The following is a 19,937-nucleotide window of genomic DNA, read 5'->3' as shown; positions in this document are numbered from 1 at the left end:
TCATGTGTTCTCTCTCTCTCATTCTCTCTCTCTCAAATAAATAAATAAAATCTTTAAAAAAAAAAACCACAGGCTTTGCAATGCCCAGGTCAGGCCCCCACAACAAAGAATTTTTTGGCCCCAAATGTCAATAGAGGCGAGGCTGAGAAACCCCGAGCTATGGTCATGATCGGGGCCTTGGAGTCACCCTTGGAAACCCCAGAGAAGGAAAGAGCCCAGTCCTGGGTGGCCCCCAGGCTCCCCCTCACCTGCATGCCTGACAAAGCTTGCTGCCAGGCTCCTGGAAGCCATAGGCAGGGTTGAGACAGCAGTCTTCCACACTGACACCTCCCCCCAGGAGGCCCTTGCATATGCCGGAGGATTCCTCATAGTGGGTGAAGCAGAGGACGGGGACTGAGCCTGCAACAAGGTTGCGGGGGGGGGGGCAGGGAGGGGGGGCATGATCAGCGGTGTGATGGGTCCGGGCACCCCTGCGGGCCAGCTGGGCCCTCACGCACTCACCTGCAGCCGGCAGCAGGGCGAGCAGCAGCAACAGCAACTGAGGAGCCCGCATGTTGAGCATGCACCCCTGCGGTCCTGCCGCCCTGCCAGAGAGGAGGCCCGGCTTTGTATGGGCTGACCTGACGCTGGGATCAGGGCAAAGAGGAACCGGGCCAGGAGGAACTGGGCAGGAAAAGGGCTGCGGGGGGCGGGGCGGGAGGGGAGGGTGCCGTGCAGAGTCTCCGCAGTTCCGACTTCTCTCCTGGCACCTTTGCCCCGGAGCCTCCTGCTCCACTCTCCCCTCCCTACCTCCTGTCTCCCTCTTGATCCCAGTCTTGCTTGTCACTGTATCCCCAGCAACCACACCCTGCCCAGCAACAACTCCTTAGCACTCAATCAGTGCTCCCTGGAGCATAAACGTCCTAGCTGTGTGACCTTGGGCAAGTCGCTTGAAACTCTCTGTGGAGCCTCATTTTTTTCCCCCCTGTAAAATGCGGTCTCTCCCACAATGGGTCAACCTCATGTGGGTGTTGAACAAGGATGAAATGAGCTCAGTGTGCCCCTCATTGAGTGGAGCAGGCATTAAGATAATTGCTTCATCCTCTTTCCTGAAAGTGAGGTTGCCTGTGGTCAGCAAGGGCAGGGGAGGTCAGCAGCGGGGGAAGTGAGAAGGGGAAGTGAGAAGAGTGTGGGGAGAAGGGTTTGAGAGTGAATTGGGGATATTGACTGTCCCGGGGCTCCAGCTGGGACCCCCCCCCCCCACACACACATATACACTGGCCTGGGGAGGGAATCAGCTTGGCCATGTTCTATCGAGTAACTGGGGGTAGGTGACAACCCCCTCCCTGAGCCTACAGCATAGAGTTTGTTGCAAAGATTGGGAGTTTAAGATTTTTAAAAGTCCTCAGAACAGCGCCGGGCATACAGTAGATGCTGTTTCTTAAATACATTCATTCAGCGTTTGCTAAGCACCTATTGGGTGTCAGATGCTGTTCCTGGCACTGGGCAGAGCAGAGAGTAAGACAGCCCCAAATCCTGGCCCTCAAGGGGCTTATGCTCTAAAAGAGAAGATAGACACAAAATGCCCCCCCCCCCACAGAGGCCTTCCCCAGCTACCCTTTTTGTATTGGACCCCTGTCACTTGGTAGCCCAGGGGCTCTCAAACCTTAGTGTGCCTCAGATTCATCTGGAAGATGTGTTCAATCGCAGAGTGCTGCCCCCCCCACCCCGTTTCTGATTCTGTAGGTCTGGGGTGGGACACAAAAATGTACATTTCTAACAGGCTCCCAGGTGGTGATGCCGCTGCTGCTGGTCTGGGGAGCACATTTTAAGAGCCATTCTAGCCGCTGACACCTCTTTTTCTTTGTAGGTGTCATCTATAAAAATGATGCTACGTGCTCCTTCTTTTACTCTTACGTCCTCTTCAGCCCCTTTTCTGTGCAGGTAAAACCAAGCTCCATGGACCCACTCTTTTTTTTTTTTTTTTTTTTAAGTAATCTCTACACTGAATGTGGGGCTCAAACTCACAACCCCCGAGATCCAGAGTTGCATGCTCTTCCAACTGAGCTGGCCAGGAGCCCCTCTTTTGTTGTTTCTTATTAGCCCTGATGAGTGAAACTCCAGAGCTCACTTCAAAACCAGGAATCTCTTCAATGAACAAAAAGGAGTCTAAGAAAGTTAGGAAGGCAAGGTCTTGTTTCCTCTGCGTTCCTGGAGAGAGAGGTACCGTTCTGCAAATTAGCACAAGGTAATAGACTTTGGTTTGGGCAAGTGTTAAAAGAGAACTTTCTCAAGAATGTTGGTCTTGTGTTATGGGGCAATAAGGCGTGTTGACATCTGTATCCATTACACATGTACTCTGTTTCCTGATCATACAGGCCTGTCTTTGGAAGTCTGCTTTGAACAAAGGGGTTTTGTTAAGATGTCAAGACTTCAGACATCAGCGCTGTGTTATCCTGTGGAAACAAACTCCCCCAGAAATCTGTGATTCCGGTTGGCTGTTTTTTCTAATCCCCGGTTGCCCCAGTAATGAGGTTATAATCGATCCTTCCTTTGTGCCTAAACCGTATACTCCGAGGACTCCCTGTGGGAAGAGGATGGTTGGTGCTTTCTTTTCCCACGTTTGCGCAATAAAATGACGGCAGCTCTCGTATTTAAACAGTTTGAGAAAGTCTCATCTCACGAAATTATTGCACTGCCACGTGATGATGTTGTACTTATCTGCTTCTTGTCCGTCGCCCTCACTAAAATACCTGCTCGCCAAAGGGCAGGGATTTGTGTCTGGTTTGGGAACTGCTGTGTCTGCGGGCTCAGTAAACAGGCGCTGAATGAATAGGCCAACCACCAAAGCTCTAGAGAGATTCTGACACGTGCGACGAAGACGACTCTGGGTTGGAGGGAAAAAATGTGGCCATCACCGGTGGGGGGATTAAGTGGTGTCTCGAGTGTCGGGACTGGACCGGAGCACCCTGAAGAGGGCTTGAGGAGAGGGAAGGGAAGCCTAGGTGAAGCCCTGGGAAACTCCAGAATTTCAAGTTTTGGAGAACTGGGAGAAGACAGCACTGGGGATAGAGGAGGCGAGACCAGTGGAGAAAGTGGCTTTCTCCCATGCCTGGCACATTCGATCCGTGGTCTCTCATACAGTCTCATTTGGTCTTGGTCATTTTCTCTTACTTTTTTCGTTTACACAGTTACGCACGCAATTCTGGATCTGCAGCGTCTACTAGGAGGCCCTTAGGGACAGGCTCACATACATACTCGGTCCCACAGCCTCTCGGACTTGCCCTCGGGGTCATTTTTTTTCTGTCATGGATTCCTGGTCTCCTACTAATAGCGTCACACACACACACACACACACTCACGTCTTAACAGCCTCCCTCATTCGGCCACGATCACCGACACTTCCTCTCACCAGTTTTTTACACGCACACACACGCAGTCATGCCTTTAGACGTTTCTACCACTCAGCCCGATTTACAGCCCCCGCTGGTCTCTCAGGAACTTTCTCGCACACGACCTCAATCACCACCTCTCCTACTTCCTCTCACCCCAGCCCCCATCGGGCACACCCCCCCTTCCCCGTCCCTGACGGACGCTAAGGTGCGCACGCGCACACCCGCACACACGGCCTCACCGCTCGGCTGCCCAGTTCTCTCTCACACGGCGCCATGTGCCTCCTCGGCTCTCGCTCGGACACTTCCATGGTCTCTCGTACTGCTTCAGTCACTCGGCCTCACCATCCTTTTCTCCCTTGCCGTCCCGGTCCCGGAGCCTCTGGGCCAGACTGGAGTAGTACCTGTCATCCATCTGCCACTGGTCTCAGGCACACCCACTCACCCACTCACCCACTCACACACACACGCTTACAGCCTCATGCTCCGCACACACGGTCCCGCAGGCTTGGATCTTGGGCCTCACAGCCATCTTCTGTCTCACGGTCAGCTCTTCTCCACAAGGCTCCCAGGACTTCGGTCGCTACGACAGCCTTGCGTGAAGGTTCACACACCATGCGTGTCCCGAGCACAACGCCCTGCGGATTTACAGGCGGGCTTCTCGCCCGCACCCAGGCCCTGACCAGCTCCGCCACACCTTCGTGCCCGTGCGGGCTCACGCGGGGTGTGTCGCTCACCACCGTCAGCCGGTCAAACGGTGTCGGAGGCGCCGTCCCGGCTACCTGTGCCTAAACAGGATGTCACGCGTACCTCCGGGCTCTGCGACAGTGCCTTAGTCCGCACTCAGTCTCTCGGTGATTTTCCAGCGCACGGCCGTAATTTCTCCCACAGACACGGTGTCGTCCGTGGTTCCAGCCGCCAGTCTCTCACGCACACACACGCGATCGCAGCTTTCCACCCTCTCTCTCTTCTTTGCACACCTGGTTACCAATCTGCAGGCTCGCCGGCTGTCTCCGACACACGCCGTCATGCTCTCTCTCACAGTCAATGTCACACCCTCGCCGCCTTCCACAGAAAGTCATGCCTGTCACAGTCAGTCCCAGTGGCCTCGGTGGGGGGGGCGGGGGGGGGCGGAAAAAGGCTAGCAGCCTCCAGCGTCACCTTTAAAAATATATATTTACAGGAACAATTCCCCATTCTCTGGGACTCTTAGAAAAAAAGATCCATTTTGGGGGAAGTAAAACAAACAGTGGAGACAGGTGTAGCACCGTCCCCCAAATCACCAACCCCCAGGTCCCTAGGCCCAGGCTAGGCCGGTGCTGATAGGAGGTGAGCCCAGGAGTCCTTTGAACCCACCCTCTCCAGCCTGGAATTCAGATAGGACAGGCTTTATGTCCCCCATTCCTCCCTCCCAACTCCAGGGACACTTAAAGGGTCCTTTGTACCCGCCCGCAGGAAATTGGGGGGCTGGGAGGGAGGGAGCTGAAAATACACGTTTGGTATCAAAAATAAACACTTGCGGGTGGCAGGAAGATCCCCCCCACCAAATCCCTTCCTTCCCACCCACCCCATCTCAGATACAGGAAGAGATGCTCCCCTCTCCCCTATTGAAAAGCCCTGTTTAAAAATAGATTATACTATCAAAATGGCAGGGGGCGGGGGGACAAGGTGACCTGGAGTACTGGCTGGAGGGGCCCCCCAGACGGAGACCACTCCCCAAAAAAACCCTCCATTGGGAGGTAACAGGCAGGACCCCAGGAGTTTGGCAGACACAGGAATGGCTTCTCAGGGGGAGAAGAACAAAAGGGGCATTCCTCCCTGGCCTAAAAGGTGATATCTGAGACAAAGGCTGGGGAGGTGGAAATTCCTATTTCAAGGGTGTGAGTCTTCCCTTGGCCAAGACTCCCAAACCGCTAAACGGGACAAATTCTTTCTGGACCCTCCGGTATGGCCAGGAATAATAAACAACAACAAGCTACCTCTTCTACTCACACCCCAAAATGGAGACAGGGCTCCCTCAGCTTCCCAAGGGCAGGCTGAGAAATAAATAAAGGTCCTTCTCAAGCCAGACCCCGACTGTCTCATCTTGGGGAGAAAATGTGGAGATGGGGGAGATGTCCTCACCAACCCCCCAAAAGGGGTGGGCCAGGCTCCTCCCAGTGGCCTTCAAAAAATAAATAAATAAACCGTCCCCACCACTGCAGTAGGAGACGTGTAAGGGCGGCCACTGGGGAACTGACCGAGAGGAGAGAAGTTGTATGTTTCCTGTGAAAGGGTTACTGAGAGATCTTTCCTAAGAATCCCTACCCCACCACAACTAGAGCATAAGTCTGTCAGCTGAACTATGTTTCTCCTTGAGACGGCTGGCTGGAGAGAAGTTCAGGGCCATGGATGAAGTGACCCCAGAAGGGGGTGGTGGTGGTGGTAGTCATGGCTTCTGGGGCCCTGGGGAGAGCACCACGGGGGTTGAGAGGCCATCCACGCTGATGGAAGGGATGTGCACCTGGGCGCTGCCACTGGATGGAAACTGGGGACAGAAAGAGGGAAAGATCATGGATGGGGGCCATGCTAGGGTCTCTCACCCTCTCCCAGATGGGGGAAGGGGTTCCTACCTGGAAGGAGAGCTTGGCTGGGCTTCGGGGTGCAATGGGACTCAGGGTGCTCCAGAAGTGAATGCTGGGGGGCAGCGAGCTGGGTGTCAGCAGCACCGGGGTCTGTGGGGAAGGGGCGGTTGGAGCTCAAGTGAGTAGAGGGCAGGTGGGGGAAAAACGGAAGGAACGTGGCTCCAGTCCCACCAGATTTCCCACTCAGACTTCTGAGATCACCCTCCCAAAGTGTACAGGCTTACCCCCTAACTGCTAAGGTCAAGCCCATGACACCTCTCCAATGTTACAGACAACCCCTCCCAGCTCCCGAGAGCCCACCTCCAGCTTCATTGGGCGAGACCACCTACAAGACCCCATCCACATGTCAATTTCAAAACTCACAGGTCACTATCCCATCAGTTTAGGATCAACCCCCAACTCTTACACCCCACCAACCCATATACCTCACAGGAAACCCACTAAAGAAATCCCAGACCAAAAAGCCCCACGCAGGATCCCCAAGCCATGCCCCAAACCAGAAAACAGTCCCCCCGCCCCCCGCCCCACGCCCCACGCAAAGCCTCTCGGTCCCCGCCCACAACCCCCCCTCCCCCCAGACCTGCTCTTCATTCCAACAGCCCGACCCTCGGCACCGGAGACTAGCTCGCCCTCCCAGTTAATCAAGCCCGGTCCCTCCAGCCAATCCCACTCGAAGGCTCCACCCTCCCGCTCACCCAGACATAACCACACTGGCCCCTGCAGTCTAGCTCCTCCCTCACCCGCCGCAGCCCTTCACAGGCACTCACCAATGTGTGCGTAGGTAGCAGGGACGGGGTCAGCGCTGGCCCCGGCGCCTGCAGCCCGGAGCCACTTCCCGATCCTGGGGTCCGTTCGGGTCCTGGCCCACCCAGCAGGCTCGGGCTGAGTGGAAGCTCCAGGTCCCGGGGCTTCCGGCCCTTCTGAGGCTGGGCGATCTCTGTGCTGGAAGCAGTGGAAGCCGCGAGGCCGCCCACCTGCGCCGCAGTCTCCATGACGACCGCGGGCAGCCGGGCCGGCACGCCCTCCGCAGGAGGGACTTCCGGCCCGGCCTTAGCGACTTCCTGCACAAACCCCGCCTCCCCACCGACTGCGGCTTCCAACTCTTCCTTGGGCCCGTCCACTTTCACTTCTGGGGGCAGTGGCCTGCCCAACCCGGGCTCCACATTCAGCTCTTCTGATTTAGGGTTCTGGGCCTCGGGTGGGGTCAGGATGACCTGGGAGAGGAGGGGGGCGGGCAGAGGGGGTGCGTAAGGATTGCTGGGCTAGTGAAGCCAAGGACTTGTCTTGGAAAGCAGGACTTGGTATTGGGGTGGGGGGGGCATGACTACACATCAAGGCAGGTCCACCAGCAGGACGTGAGAGACTTTGCCAAGGACGTGGGGCTTCTTCTGAGGCAGCTTCTCTCTGGGGGACAGGGCTTCCCCTAAGGGTGGGCCTCCTGGGGATACTGCCCTCATTCATGAAAGCAGGGGTTCTCAAAAATTTGCTTTAGGGACTAGCAGCGTGTGCCTCATCTAGAAACTAGTTAAAAAGGCAAATTCTCGTGCTCATCCCCGATACACAGAATCAGAAACTCTCGGGGGTGGGCCCTAGAAATCTGTCCTTTAAAAAGCCCTCCAGGTGATTCTGATGAATGCTTAGCTGAGCGAACCTATGCATTAAGCAAGTAACATTCAGGGCACCTCGCATAACTTAGTACTTGCATGGCTCTCCTCCCCACCCCCTTCTCCCAGGGAACTTCTGCGTTCCTCCTTCCACCAAACCTAAATAGGATGTTTATGTTCCTTCTACCAGCACCCCTCCTCATCTGGGAATTGTACCCCCACCCTCTTACTGAATTTCCATATTCCAGTCCTTACCTGCAGAGGCAGGCCGGCCTCCTCGGCCTCCAGGCAGGCCTCCAAGGGGCTTGGACTGGTGCTCCTGCTCCCAGATGGGGGCACTGCTGCTCCCGAAGGGGCGGTGTTGGGGAGCACTGAGGCAGGCCGAGGATGAGGGGGCGGCTGTGGCTGTGGCTGCAGGGACTGGATGGTGAAGGTGGAATAGAGGCCTGAGCGCATGTACTCGTTCCGGCTGCTGCGTGCCAAGCCACCCGGGCCTGCCATTCCTGCACCCTTGGGTGTGCCTGGTTTCCCAGAGGCAGCGTCCCCGGGGACAGCATGTATAGCAGTGGGGGCCACATTTGCCACAGTAGAGGTGATGGACACCTCAGGCTGGGGCGGGCAGTCCTCAGTGGAGCACCTCGCGACTTCGGGGTAGGACACAAACTTGTAGACGAACTTCTGGCCGCTCACTTTGCGGATGATGTTCTGGGAAGGGAGGAGATAGGATAAAGGGCCTTAGAAGAGAGGGCCCGGAGTGGAGGGAGGGTATGGATGAGGGGGCAGAGGGGTGTGTCTCCCAGGGTCCTTCTTGCCCCTCTCCTGTCTTTTTACATATACACCATTCCACCTCCACATCTGCCCCCAACTAGGTACCCTCCCTCCCAGCCCACTTCTCACCTGCGTCTTTCCCAATTTGGGGGCTCCTCCCTTCTCCTCCTTCCGTTTCTACCTCTCTTCCCCATTGTGATTCCCCGCTCTGTATTCTTCCCAGTGTCTCCCCTTTCCCTCTTCTCCCTTCCACAACTCTTCCTTTAGTCTACTGCCCTTCTCCCCTCTGTGTCTCCTTCCCATCCATCCCTCTCCACATCTCCCCGTCACTCTTCATCTCCATCTGTCCAGTCCCCCCACCCCCACCTCAGAGACACACACCCACACCCCGTGGCACCTCTCCACAATGGGGCCCACCTAGGGGAGTCGGTGCAGGAGCAGGCTTTCCTCCTGGCTCCCAGAACCAGGGGTGTCTGTGGACTAACAGGGCCAGGCCTTGGGGGTGGCTGCCAGGACAGGTGGGGAGTGTGGCTGATGCAGTAAGACAGGAAAATGAAGTAACTGATGTAAATATTGGAAGAGACCAAATTAATATAGAAGATTGTGGTGCTGAATTATTAATATAGAGGATTATTTAAAGCTATCGATAGAGATGTAGAATAGGGCAAGGTCACTAGGGAGAACAGGCTGAGAAGCCTCACTCTTGTTTTTGTTTTGGGGCTTTTTTTGGTTCTCATAATTTATTTCTTGACTTAGCTGTAACTGAGGAGCCTCATTCTTAATACTGTGGTACAGGCGGCACCTGGGTGGCTCAGTCAGTTAGGCGTCTGCCTTCGGCTCAGGTCATGATCCCAGGGTCCTGGGATCGAGCCCCGCATCGGGCTCCCTGCTCCACGGGGAGCCTGCTTCTCCCTCTCCCCCTCCCCCTGCTTGTGTTCCCTCTCCCGCTGTGTCTCTCTCGGTCAAATAAAGAAAGAAAATCTTAAAAAAAAATAAAAAATACTGTGGTACAGGTTTAAGCTAAGGCAATTAGAAAATGAGGTGACTGATAGCAACCAGATAAGAGCATTAAAATGCTGGTATTAATATTGGGGGGAATCTCAAGGCTGGCTGGGTGGATTGCAGAACATGTCTAAGATATTTCAGGATAGGTCTGGAGGGTCTCAGGGATGTTGTGGTGGTCTCAGAGCACAGAATGAGGCAGCCTCAATATTGTTTTGGAGGCTTCAGCTAAAGGAATAAAATACAAGAATGGAATAATTGCTATAATTTATGGTATGCAGCAGAGGTCCAGGGCTGTTCTGGGGGACAAAAGGCAGCTGGGGGGCACTAGGGCACCCTAGAGACATCTTAATGCTGGTCAGGTACGTCACAGGGTGGGTTTGTGTTTCTCAGAAAAGGAATGAAAAGGGATATTCATTAATATTGTTTTGGAAGTTTCAGATAAAGAAGAAAATGAAGGGTGAGGGACAGGAAATCCATCCAGCACTTGTCTGAGAGTCTGAGAGGATGAGGAAAATATAAAATTTTAGCTATATGAATAAGATGATAAAATAATAAATGCTGGGGCGGACCAGTGTTGCTTTGGGGATGCATGAGAAGGGAGTGTGGGGCTGGCATTATACGCGTTCTTTATTTTAGCTAAAGGAATGAGAGAAGAAAAGAACTGACAAAAGTGTTCAGTATCCTAGAGGATGAGGTAAGGAAAGGTTAGTATAATATTGCCGTGGACATTTTGATGCTAGGTAGAAGAATATTCTGGAATTCTTATTCTGGAATAAGAGCAGGTTATGAAATAACTGAGGAAGTCAGGACTGCTCCAGTTCCAGAAGACAGGATAAGGAAGTCATTATTAATACTGTTTTTCAAATTTTTAGCTATAGGCATAAGACAAGAAAATGAAATGTTGGGTGGGGTGTAGTAGAACAGCATGACCTTGGGGGCCTCAGAAAGTGGGTGAGTAGGGGTATTAGTATTACTATGAAGGTTTCAGCATTAAAGCAATTAAGACAAAGAAAATACCTGAGATTGGGGCGCCTGGGTGGCTCAGTTGGTTAGGTGACTGCCTTCGGCTTGGGTCATGATCCCAGGGTTCTGGGATCGAGCCCCATGTCGGGCTCCCTGCTCAGCAGGGGAATCTGCTTCTCCCCCTCCCCCTGCTCATGCTCTCTCTCTCATTCACTCTCTCTCTTTCAAATAAATAAATAAAATCTTAGAAAAAAAAGAAAAAGAAAATACCTGAGATAAACGTTTGGGGTGCCCAACATTGGTCTGAGAGTATGAGAGGAGAGGGTAAAAAACAGTAGATTCTGTTTTCAAATTTATAGCTATGACAATTAAGACAAGAAAATGAAATAACTGACATAAATGTCAGTGGTCCCCAGGCCTGGTCCCAGAGGCCTTACCTTGTCATAGTAGTACCGCAGGGCCCGGCTGAGCTTGTCATAATTCATGTTGGTCTTGTTCTTACGCAGGCCCCACAGCCGGGCCACCTCCTCAGCATCCACCAGCTTGAACTCACCGCCATCCCGTGAGGTCCAGGAGATGATGTGGCCGTTGCCTTGCTCTCTCAGCAGCTGCAGCAGAAACTGCCACAGCGTCACAGAGGGGTCCATCGCTGGGGGAGCGCTCACGCCATCCCAGGGGTACCTGGAGGGCAGATGGCTCAGAGCTGAGAGGCTGTGAACACAGAAGGAGGCAGAGGTCAATGGGAGAAGGATTGCTTTCTTGCCATCTTGTCTCCACCTCTATTCCCAAAGCCCACCATCATTCCTAAACACCCTCAGACTGAATTCTAAGCTCCTCAGCCTGGCTTTGGACGACTCCCCATAATGATAGGAGACTTTGGGGGATAAGAGGATGGTGTGAATGTATTTTGCATGTGGGACAAACGTGAATCTTTGGGGGCCAGAGGACAGACTGTGGTAGGCAAAATAATGCCCCTCTCAGAAATGTCCACATCCTAATCTCTGGAACCTATGAGTATATTATGTACATGGCAAAAGGAACTTTGCAGATGAACTTAAGGTTACAGTAAAACCTTTTCTCTTATCTGCAGGGGATATGTTTCAAGACCCCCAGTGGATGCCTGAAACTGTGGACAGGACCAAACGCTACATATACTATGTTGTTTCCTATACATATACACACAATAAAGTTTAATTTGTAAATCAGGCACAGTAAGAGATTAACAACAATAACTAATAATAAAATAGAACGATGACGGCAATATATTAGAATAAAAGTTATGTGAATGTGCTCTCTCAATATCTTATCGTTCTGTACTCACCCTTCTTCTTGTGATGATGTGGGATGATTAAATACCCATATAATGAGATGAGGTGAGGTAATGACGTAGGCACTGTGACATAGTATTAGGCTACCACTGACCTTCTGATGACAGGTCAGGAGGATCATCTTCTGCTTGACCACGGGTAACTGAAACCGCGGAAAGCAAAGATGCAGATAAGGGGGGGTACCACTGTATGGATTTTAGGGAGATTGTTCTGGATTATGTGAGTGAGCTGAATCTAATCACAAGAACTCTTACTAAAAAAAGCAAGAGGCAGAAAGAGAGCTCTGAGAGATGCAACGACAGAAGAGGCAGGAGAGATTCAAAGCATGAGAGGGACCTGACCTGCCATTACTGGCTTTGAAGATGGAAGAACAGAGCTCGAGCCTGGGAAAATGGTGGCCTCACAAAGGTGGGAATGACCCTCAGCTGACCGTCAGTAAGGAAACAAAGACCTTAATCCTACAACCTCAACGAACTGAATTCTGCCAGCAACTTGAATGAGCAGGAACCAGATCCTGCCCTGGAGCCTCCAGAAAGGAAGGCAGCCCTGCCCACACCTGGGTTTCAGCCTGGTGAGGCTGTGTTGGACTTCTGACCTCCAGAGCGCCGAGATAATAATAATTTGCATTTTTTTTAAAGATTTTTTTTTTTGAATCTATTGTGTATTTTATTATTTTTTTTTATTCTTATGTTAATCCCCATACATTACATCATTAGTTCTACATGTAAAGATTTTATTTATTTATTTGACAGAGAGAGACACAGCGAGAGAGGGAACACAAGCAGGGGGAGTGGGAGAGGGAGAAGCAGGCTCCCCGCAGAGCAGGGAGCCTGATGTGGGACTCGATCCCAGGACCCTGGGATCGTGACCTGAGCTGAAGGCAGTCGCTTAACTGACTGAGCCACCCAGGTGCCCAATTTGCATTGTTTTAAGCAGCTATATTTGCAATAATTTGTTACAGCAGGAGTAGAAAACTAGTAATAGTGCCCCTCACCTGAATGTTTTCATTTGCATCCTCTGCCACATCAAATATCAAGTTTCCCAGGAGGTTCCTTCTGCTAGCCCCCCGCAAAAGCTGTTCACGCCGTGTGGGGCTCCCTTCTGCCTAGAAGTCTTCCCCATCGTTCCAGTCCCAGCCACAGGAGCCGTGCCTTTCTGAAGCCTTCTTGAAACTCAATGCCTGCTCTCTTCTGTCTACTTTGCACTCCTCGGGCCTGCTATGGTCCCTTTATGTTCTCCTTCTTGGTACCAGCAATAACTAACATTTGCTGAGTTCATAATGCTTGGCTGGTATTGTTCCAATCAGGCAATATGGCCTACCAGACAAGCACTCAGGCTCTAGAGCCAGATTGCCAGGACTGGAATCCTGGTTCTGCTACTTATTAGCAGTGTGACCCTGGGCATATGCTTTAACTTCTTTGTGCCTCAATTTTCCCATCTGTAAAATAGGGATAATAACATGCTCACCTGTGAAATAGGGATACTAATAATACCAAGTTCATAGAGTTATTGTACAGATTAAATATCATGTGCCTGGAGTATGATAAGCTTTTAATAGATATTAGTTTCCAATTTTTTCATAATTCCTTATCTGCTATTCCAAAATCCAAAAAGCTCTAAAAACAGAAAATTTCTTGGGGCACCTGGATGGTGCAGTCGGACAAGCATCTGACTCTTGGTTTCAGCTCAGGTCACGATCTCAGGGTCGTGGGACCCAAGCCCTGCATCGGGCCACATGCTCAGCGCCATGTCAGCTTGGGGATTCTCGCTCTCCTTCTCCCTCTGCCCCTGCGCCCGCACATGCAAATAAATAAATAAATAAATAAATTTAAATTTAAAATAACTTTAAATAAATAAAATAAAATAAATAATAAATAAATCTTTATTTCTTTATTCTCAAATAAATAAATAAATTTTTAAAAACAAAACAAAAAACCGGAAAACTTCTTTATCACCCTTTGGGCAGCAAAAACAGATTTGAAATGAACGAGGCCCTTTCTGGTCTTTAGTGATTCTCACTTAGTGTGACTGTTTATACATTCTGCTACAGAAACCTGAATGTGGCTGATTACTGAGCCCACTGAGGGCATTATGTAACATATTGTATGTGCACCTTGTCACCTTTCTAAAATCTGAAAAATCTGAAATTCTGAAACACATCTGGCCCCAAGGGTTTTGGATAAGGGCATGCAGACCTGTACTGCTATTTTTATAGGTACTGACTCATTTATCGTTCATCACAACTCTGGAAAGTAGGTGCTCTTTATCATCGCTAATTTACAGAGGAGGAAGCTGAGGTACAAAATGTCCAGATGACGTCTATGGGCCACGGAGCCCAAATGGCACAGCCAGGATTTGGATCCCATGTAGTCAGATTCCCGTTGTCTAAGCACATAAACCATTAGGCTAAACTGCCCCCACGCTGCTCCCTCAGCACGTCCCGCACAGAACGGGCCCTTCCCCGCCCCCCTCTTTGCTGCACTGGAGGGTGATTTGGAAATAAACATGGAGCTTCCTATTCCTTAAGGAATGAGCTTTCATCGATCGACTGTTCACTGGCTGGGACTGTTGGGTTATGAATAAGACCTCCCAAACCAGGTTTTAAAGAACCTTCCTTCATTCTTTAATCTGTAATGAAATACACAGGATGATCAGCATGATCCTCTCATGTCTGAGCTGGTTTGAAGTTCATTGGGTGGACACAGTTTTAGGCTATTATACAAGTCACAAAACCATGAAGTGTCCACGTTTGAGAGCCCTGTCATCAGAGGCTTTACTGAGTTGACTTCAAAGACCGGCTTGTTTCAGAGGCACAAAGAGTTCAGTGTGACTCCTGGTGGCGAAGACAGGCAATTTTACCAGATCCTCTTTCAGCCGTGAGAGGACCTATTAATTAAGGTAAAATCTGACCCTTTGCTCCAAGCCTCAACAGCACACGGGGTTTTGTGTTTTGTTTATTATCGTATTTCCCACTTGACCCCTCATAAGAGGTCTAGTAATCTGCCTTCCTCGGGTGTGTTGACTTCTCTTCATCTCATTCATTTAGTAAGCATCTACTGAGCGCCCACTGTGGGCTGGGGGCTGGGGGTATAGCCGTGAACAAAACAAAAATCCCTGCTCTAGTGGAATTCACATTTCAGTGGGGAAGACAGTTAAGAAAGAAGGTAAATGAGTCAAAGAGTACGTCAGATGGCGAGAAGAGCTATGGAAAAAATGAGGCAGGGAAGGGGCTGTTATTTTTGAAAGGGTAGTCAGGGGAGGGTAGGCCCCGAGCAGGGGCCATGTGAGCAAACACCTAAATGAGGCGAGCGAGTCAGGTCTGCGATGACCTGGGGAGCGGGTCGATCCAGGCAGAGGACACAGCCAGGGTGAACAACCCTGAGGCTGGAGCGCGCTGGGCAGGTCAGAGGAAGAGCAAGGAGCCAGGCAAGGTCAGAGAGGAGGGAGGAAGGGTACAAAAAGGAGTAGGGAGGGCGCCTGGGTGGCTCAGTTGGTTAAGCGACTGCCTTCGGCTCAGGTCATGATCCTGGAGTCCTGGGATCGAGTCCCGCATCAGGCTCCCTGCTCAGCAGGGAGTCTGCTTCTCCTTCTGACCCTCCCCCCTCTCATGCTCTCTCTCTATCTCATTCTCTCTCTCAAATAAATAAATAAAATCTTTAAAAAAAAAAAAGGAGTAGGGAGGTGAGAACAGAGGGGCCATGGGGGCCAGACTGAGTGAGGCCTTTCCAGGCCCTGCCAGGCCTTTGACTATGAGTGAGAGAAGAGCCACACGAGGGCTGTGAGCAGAGGGGCAACAGGCCGTGACCTGGATTCTAACAGGATCCTTCTGGCCATTGTGAGGAGAGAACGGGCTGGAGGGGCCTGCAGACGGTCCAAGTGAGTGATGGCGGCGGCAGTGGAACTGGGGAGGAATGGCTGAGTTCTGGATGAAATGTGGAAACAGAGTGAGCAGGATTTGCTGAAAAGAAAGTATGGGGCGGGGGGAGAGTGAGAGTGACATCACCAAGGGTGATTCTAGGTTTGCGGCCTGAGCGCCGGAAGGATGGAGCTGGGGACAGACTGAGATGGGAGCGCCGCCGGAGAGCAGGGTTCGAGGTAAGATCGGGAGGTCAATTCTGGAGATGGTCTCAGAGGCCTGCTCGACACCGATATGTATGCGATGAATAATGATACTCATTTTCAAAACGGTCCTACAACCCCTACTGTGTGTCACACACCGTTTTAGTCGTTTTAGCTCACGCGGTCATGAAGCAACACTGTGGGGCGGGCATTATTATGATCCTCCCATTTTCCAGATGAGGAAATAGGGGCGGAGTTCAGTCACTTGCCCAGAGTTCTGCAGCTGGAAGCCGGCAGAGCTGGGGTTCGAGCCCAGGCAGTCTGGCTGCAGGCAGGGATCCCGGGGCTTTACAACAGCCACCCTCTATGAAGAGAAACAGAGAAGGAAGACCCTAGAGGGGGTCGGGGATGGTATTTCACACAGGGTGAGCAGGGAGGGCTCCCCGAGGAAGTGACTCGTGGAGGTAGCAAGCCATGCGGCCATCTGTGGGAAGGGTCTTCGTACAAAGACTCTAAGGTGCCCACGAGCTTGGCACCCTACAGCATGGGCACCATGCGTTCATCCAGTTTCCACCTCGGAGGATATGTTTGTACCCTACCCCCTTCTCACACCTGATAAACTCTTTATTAGATGATCCTCAAGTTCTGCCATCTCCCGGGCAGAATAAATTCTTCCTCTGTGTGATCCAGTGTGCCGAATAAACCTCTGTGCTCTTGCAAAGCTCTCCTCTCTGGGTCTCCATTCTCCTACTCCTCTGCCCTGCTCTAGCTGTGCGACCTCGAGCAAGTTACTTAACCTCTCTGGCTCTGTTTCTGCATCTGCAAAAGATCCTCAAAATACACTATTCTCAAAGGCTTCTGTGGGGATTAAGTGCCAATACATGTAAAGGACTTAGAAAAGTATCTCTGGCATGTGGTAGACACTCGACAAATGTTAGCTCTTAGCTCGTGTACCAGCGTTCTCCCTCCCCCCACTCCCCAACCTTATGTATCACCATGGCCTACACCATCTGGCTCCCATCACTGCTCTAACCTTGCCTCCTGCCTGCCTCCCTCCCTCCACTCTGCTCCAGCCACAATGGCCTCCTTCACGTTTCTTGAATGTACTAGGCACAATCCCACCACAGGGCCTTTGCACCGGCTGTTCCTTCTGCCCCTAGAACACTCTTCCCCTAGACATTATGGCTTCCTCCCTGATCTCCTTCAGGCCTTAATTCAGGAGTCACCTTCTAAGTGAGGCCTGCCCGGTGCCTAAGATTTCAACCACCCCCATACTCTCTCCCTGTCTTCCCTACTTCATTTTCCCCCTTAGCGCCTGTCTAACATACTATCTAATTTTACTTACTGTTTTATTTATAAAGTCTGTCTCCCCCACTTTTAGCAAACGTCTGCTCCACAAGGACAGGAATTTCTGCCTGTTCTGTTCCCTCCCATATCCCCAGCACCTAGAAGAGTGCCTGGTACTCAGTAGGTGCTAAGTGTTTGCTGAATGAACAGTCTCAACTAGCTTCTTTAACTAGCTCTCATATGCCCTCTTCATCTCCATCTCCCCCACCATCCTGATTTGTCTGAAATAATATTTTTCACATTCATTCATGCAATAAATTTACTGGGCACCTACTATATACTAAGTATATTTACCCAGCAGTAAATAAGCAAACAAGAAACTGTAAGCCCTCATGGGACTCCCTTTCCAATGGGGAGGGACAATAAACTGGTAAACTACACAGTGTATCTGATGGTGACCAAGGGCAAAGGGACCAATAAAGCCGAGAAGGGCCCTGAGGCCTGCTAAGTATGCAGGTTCAGATGGTCAGGGACAGGCTGACATTTGAACAGAGCTCTGAAAGGAATCATGCGGAGATCAGGGGGAGAGTGTTCCAGGCAGAAAACAGAACCGATGCAAAGGCCCTGAGGCTGGACTGCATCTGCTGTGTTTGAGGATGAGTGAGGAGCTCAGTGTGGCTGGCACAGAGTTGGGGGGATAAGGTGCAGGAGGTGAGGCCAGGGAGGTGACTTGTTTTATTAACTGCCAGGGATGCTTCACACTGTGAGGGGATTCTAGTTCTGATTCCTCCATTTTAGAAATGAGGAAGCAGGGGCAGAGAGAAAGTGATTAAATCATTCGGGTCATACAGCTGCTGTGATTGGGGATGGAGGGGTGCTGAGACAAGGTGTGGAGTGGAGATAGCTCTGCAGGCAGGGGTGATGGCAAGAACAAAAAGCTTGGAGATGGCAAGTAATTTGGTGTTTAAGGAGTGGGGTCTCATGTGGGATGGGATGAAGTGAGAGAGGGGAGCCTCAAAAATTATTCTGTGTTCTGAGGGGCAACCTAACTGGGTACTTACCTCCGAATAAGGTACTGAACCCCCTGAGTACCTGTCTCACAGGGTTGTGGTGAGGATTAAACGAGCTCACTGATACAAAGCACTTTGCCAGGTTCCACCAGGTGCTCAATAAACCTTAGCTTCTAATGGCATTATCACTATCTCTGATGCATCCACTTATTGGAGGGAGGCAGAATGTCTTAGGGGTTAATGATGTGTATGAGGGGGTGTGTTCTAGAGTAAAAAAGACCTGGGTTCAACAAGCACACGGGATGGGCCACTGCTAAGGAGGGAGGGGGGCAGGGAAGGCCATGGACTGATCCACCACGAGGAAAGGAGGGACAAAATAAAAGCACCCTCCTGGAGGAGGAATTACAAAGCACTGGACTCAGGGGAGGGCATGGGGGTGTGTGCCTGAATGCAAGCACATGGGTAGCCGGGAAGCCAATGAACAGATCCACTGCAAAGGCCGGGGAGGGGGGGCGGAGTGCAAAGGTTCATCTTATTTATGGGGGGGGCGGGGAGAGCAAGGGGAGCAGAAAGACATACTGACTGTACCACAAGAGATGGGGTGAAAAGCCATCACACAGACTGCTTAAAAGGAAAAGGGAACGAGGCCATGGACTGGGCTACTGAAAACGGGGAGATAAAAAGCACTAAACTGACTCACTATTAAAAGGAAGGGGGAAGCCCAAGGACTGGAGCAACAGTCTACAAAAAAAGGAGAGGGCAATGGGCTGATGACTAGGGGGATGTGAATACAAGCCTTTAGACTGGTACACTGTAAAACGGGGTGTGTGACAGAACCATGGACTGATGCACTGGGGGACTGGAGGAGGCAGGAATACAACTTCACAGATTAACTCACTGTTAAAGGGGGTGGGGGGTGTACAACGCCACGGATTGATTCACTACAAGGAACAGGAGTCGTGGAACAAACAAGGCCACAGACGGGGCCCTTGAAAGTTGAGGACAGGAGAAAAACAAACATTCAGATGCACCTACTGTCAAAGGCGTCGGACAATGCCAGAGCCGGCTCCCCTCTAAGTGGGGGTGGGGGCAGGACCATGGACGAGTCCACTGTAAGGTGGGGTGGGGAGAAAATACAAGCACGCAGAGCGATCCATTATAAAACAGGAAGGGGGGGCTCAGGCCACGCTCAGATCCACTACAAGGGGCGAAGGGAGGGGACAATACCACAGGCAGGTCCACCAGCCGTGGTGGTGGCGGTGGGCAGTCGAACACCAGCAGGCCACGGGCCAAGCCACATCCCTCGCGCGGGGGCGGGAAGGATACGTGGGGTCACGGACGGGCCCTCCACCCTCCAAGCCCCGGGCTCACCTGTGTGTAGCGCAGTGGCAGTATTGGCAGCTCCGGGGGGCGGGGGCTCCATGCGCAGCCCCACCGCCCCCCAGGCCCGGGCTCCGAGGCGGCGGCGGTGGCGGTGGCGGCGGCAGCGGCGGCAGCACCTAGAAGCCGCCCCTGCGTTTCCTCACCGCTCACGTGGGCCTACGGAGGAGGAGCCGAGCATTCTGCCGCTCGTGGGTTGGACAGAGCGCCTTGGATCGACCGCGCGGCTTCCAGGGTTGGGGAGGCGGGCCCTGCCCCACAGAGCTGTGCTGTGACTGGCCCAAGGGAGACTGATGGAACGCAGATGGCCGCCTGGGTTCCGAGGGGGCGTGCTGGGCCCCGCCGGTGCTTCACGCTGATTGGCTCAAGACTGACAGCCCGTGGGCGATTGACAAGACTCTGGGGGCGCCTGCCTCACAATGATTGGCCTACACAGAAGACAGCCTTCGAGGACAAGGGTGGATGGACTCTGCTTTCTGCTGATTGGCGGATGAGGGACTCCAGACAGCTGCCAAAACACCAACGGGGCGGTGCTGCA

The 19,937-nt window shown here is 52.1% G+C and overlaps 2 protein-coding genes across 6 annotated transcripts in view; both read right to left on the bottom strand.

Moving 5' to 3' along the window:
* Window positions 1–653, bottom strand: part of CFP (complement factor properdin) — a 6,545-nt gene extending 5,892 nt beyond the window's left edge. Inside the window, exons 1-2 of the mRNA XM_006732182.3 lie at window positions 502–653; window positions 249–399 (exon numbers count right to left, since the gene is read on the bottom strand). Of these exons, the coding sequence (XP_006732245.2) occupies window positions 249–399; window positions 502–562 (212 nt within the window). The 5' untranslated portion in view covers window positions 563–653. The remainder of the gene's footprint in view (window positions 1–248; window positions 400–501) is intronic.
* A 3,875-nt stretch (window positions 654–4,528) lies between these two features.
* On the bottom strand, window positions 4,529–19,585 carry ELK1 (ETS transcription factor ELK1). 5 transcript variants are annotated; one of them, XM_081809368.1, is made up of 7 exons: window positions 19,391–19,585; window positions 11,657–11,805; window positions 10,773–11,046; window positions 7,855–8,304; window positions 6,763–6,969; window positions 5,984–6,085; window positions 4,529–5,898 (listed from the first exon to the last, which is right to left on the bottom strand). In XM_081809368.1, the coding sequence occupies exons 2-7, from the start codon at window positions 11,782–11,784 to the stop codon at window positions 5,800–5,802; spliced, it is 1,260 nt and encodes a 419-aa protein (XP_081665494.1). In that variant the 5' UTR covers window positions 11,785–11,805; window positions 19,391–19,585; the 3' UTR covers window positions 4,529–5,799. The 5 variants fall into 5 exon arrangements, with proteins under 5 accessions (XP_081665494.1, XP_030882717.1, XP_081665493.1 ...); XM_031026857.2 differs by lacking the exon at window positions 11,657–11,805 and adding an exon at window positions 15,881–16,086 and having other exon boundaries at window positions 6,763–7,209; window positions 19,391–19,581; XM_081809367.1 differs by having other exon boundaries at window positions 6,763–7,209; window positions 19,391–19,581.
* Between the last annotated feature and the right edge of the window lie 352 nt (window positions 19,586–19,937).

The sequence above is a fragment of the Leptonychotes weddellii genome, chromosome X (genome assembly GCF_054177405.1).
Source record: "Leptonychotes weddellii isolate Sample4059 chromosome X, ASM5417740v2, whole genome shotgun sequence".
Classification (NCBI taxonomy): Eukaryota; Metazoa; Chordata; class Mammalia; order Carnivora; family Phocidae; genus Leptonychotes; species Leptonychotes weddellii.
This window is presented reverse-complemented; position numbering and strand designations above follow the sequence as displayed.

Excerpts from the sequence above, each read along its gene's own strand:
- ELK1 (XM_081809367.1), bottom strand. The coding sequence starts at position 11,784 with ATGATCCTCCTGACCTGTCATCAGAAGGTCAGTGGTAGCCTAATACTA. Across the intron at positions 11,047-11,656 it reads ACATCATCACAAGAAGAAGG|CCTCTCAGCTCTGAGCCATC; the intron begins GTGAGTACAGAA and ends CTGTGTTCACAG. Across the intron at positions 6,086-6,762 it reads TGCTACCTACGCACACATTG|ACCCCGGTGCTGCTGACACC; the intron begins GTGAGTGCCTGT and ends CCTTCCCCACAG.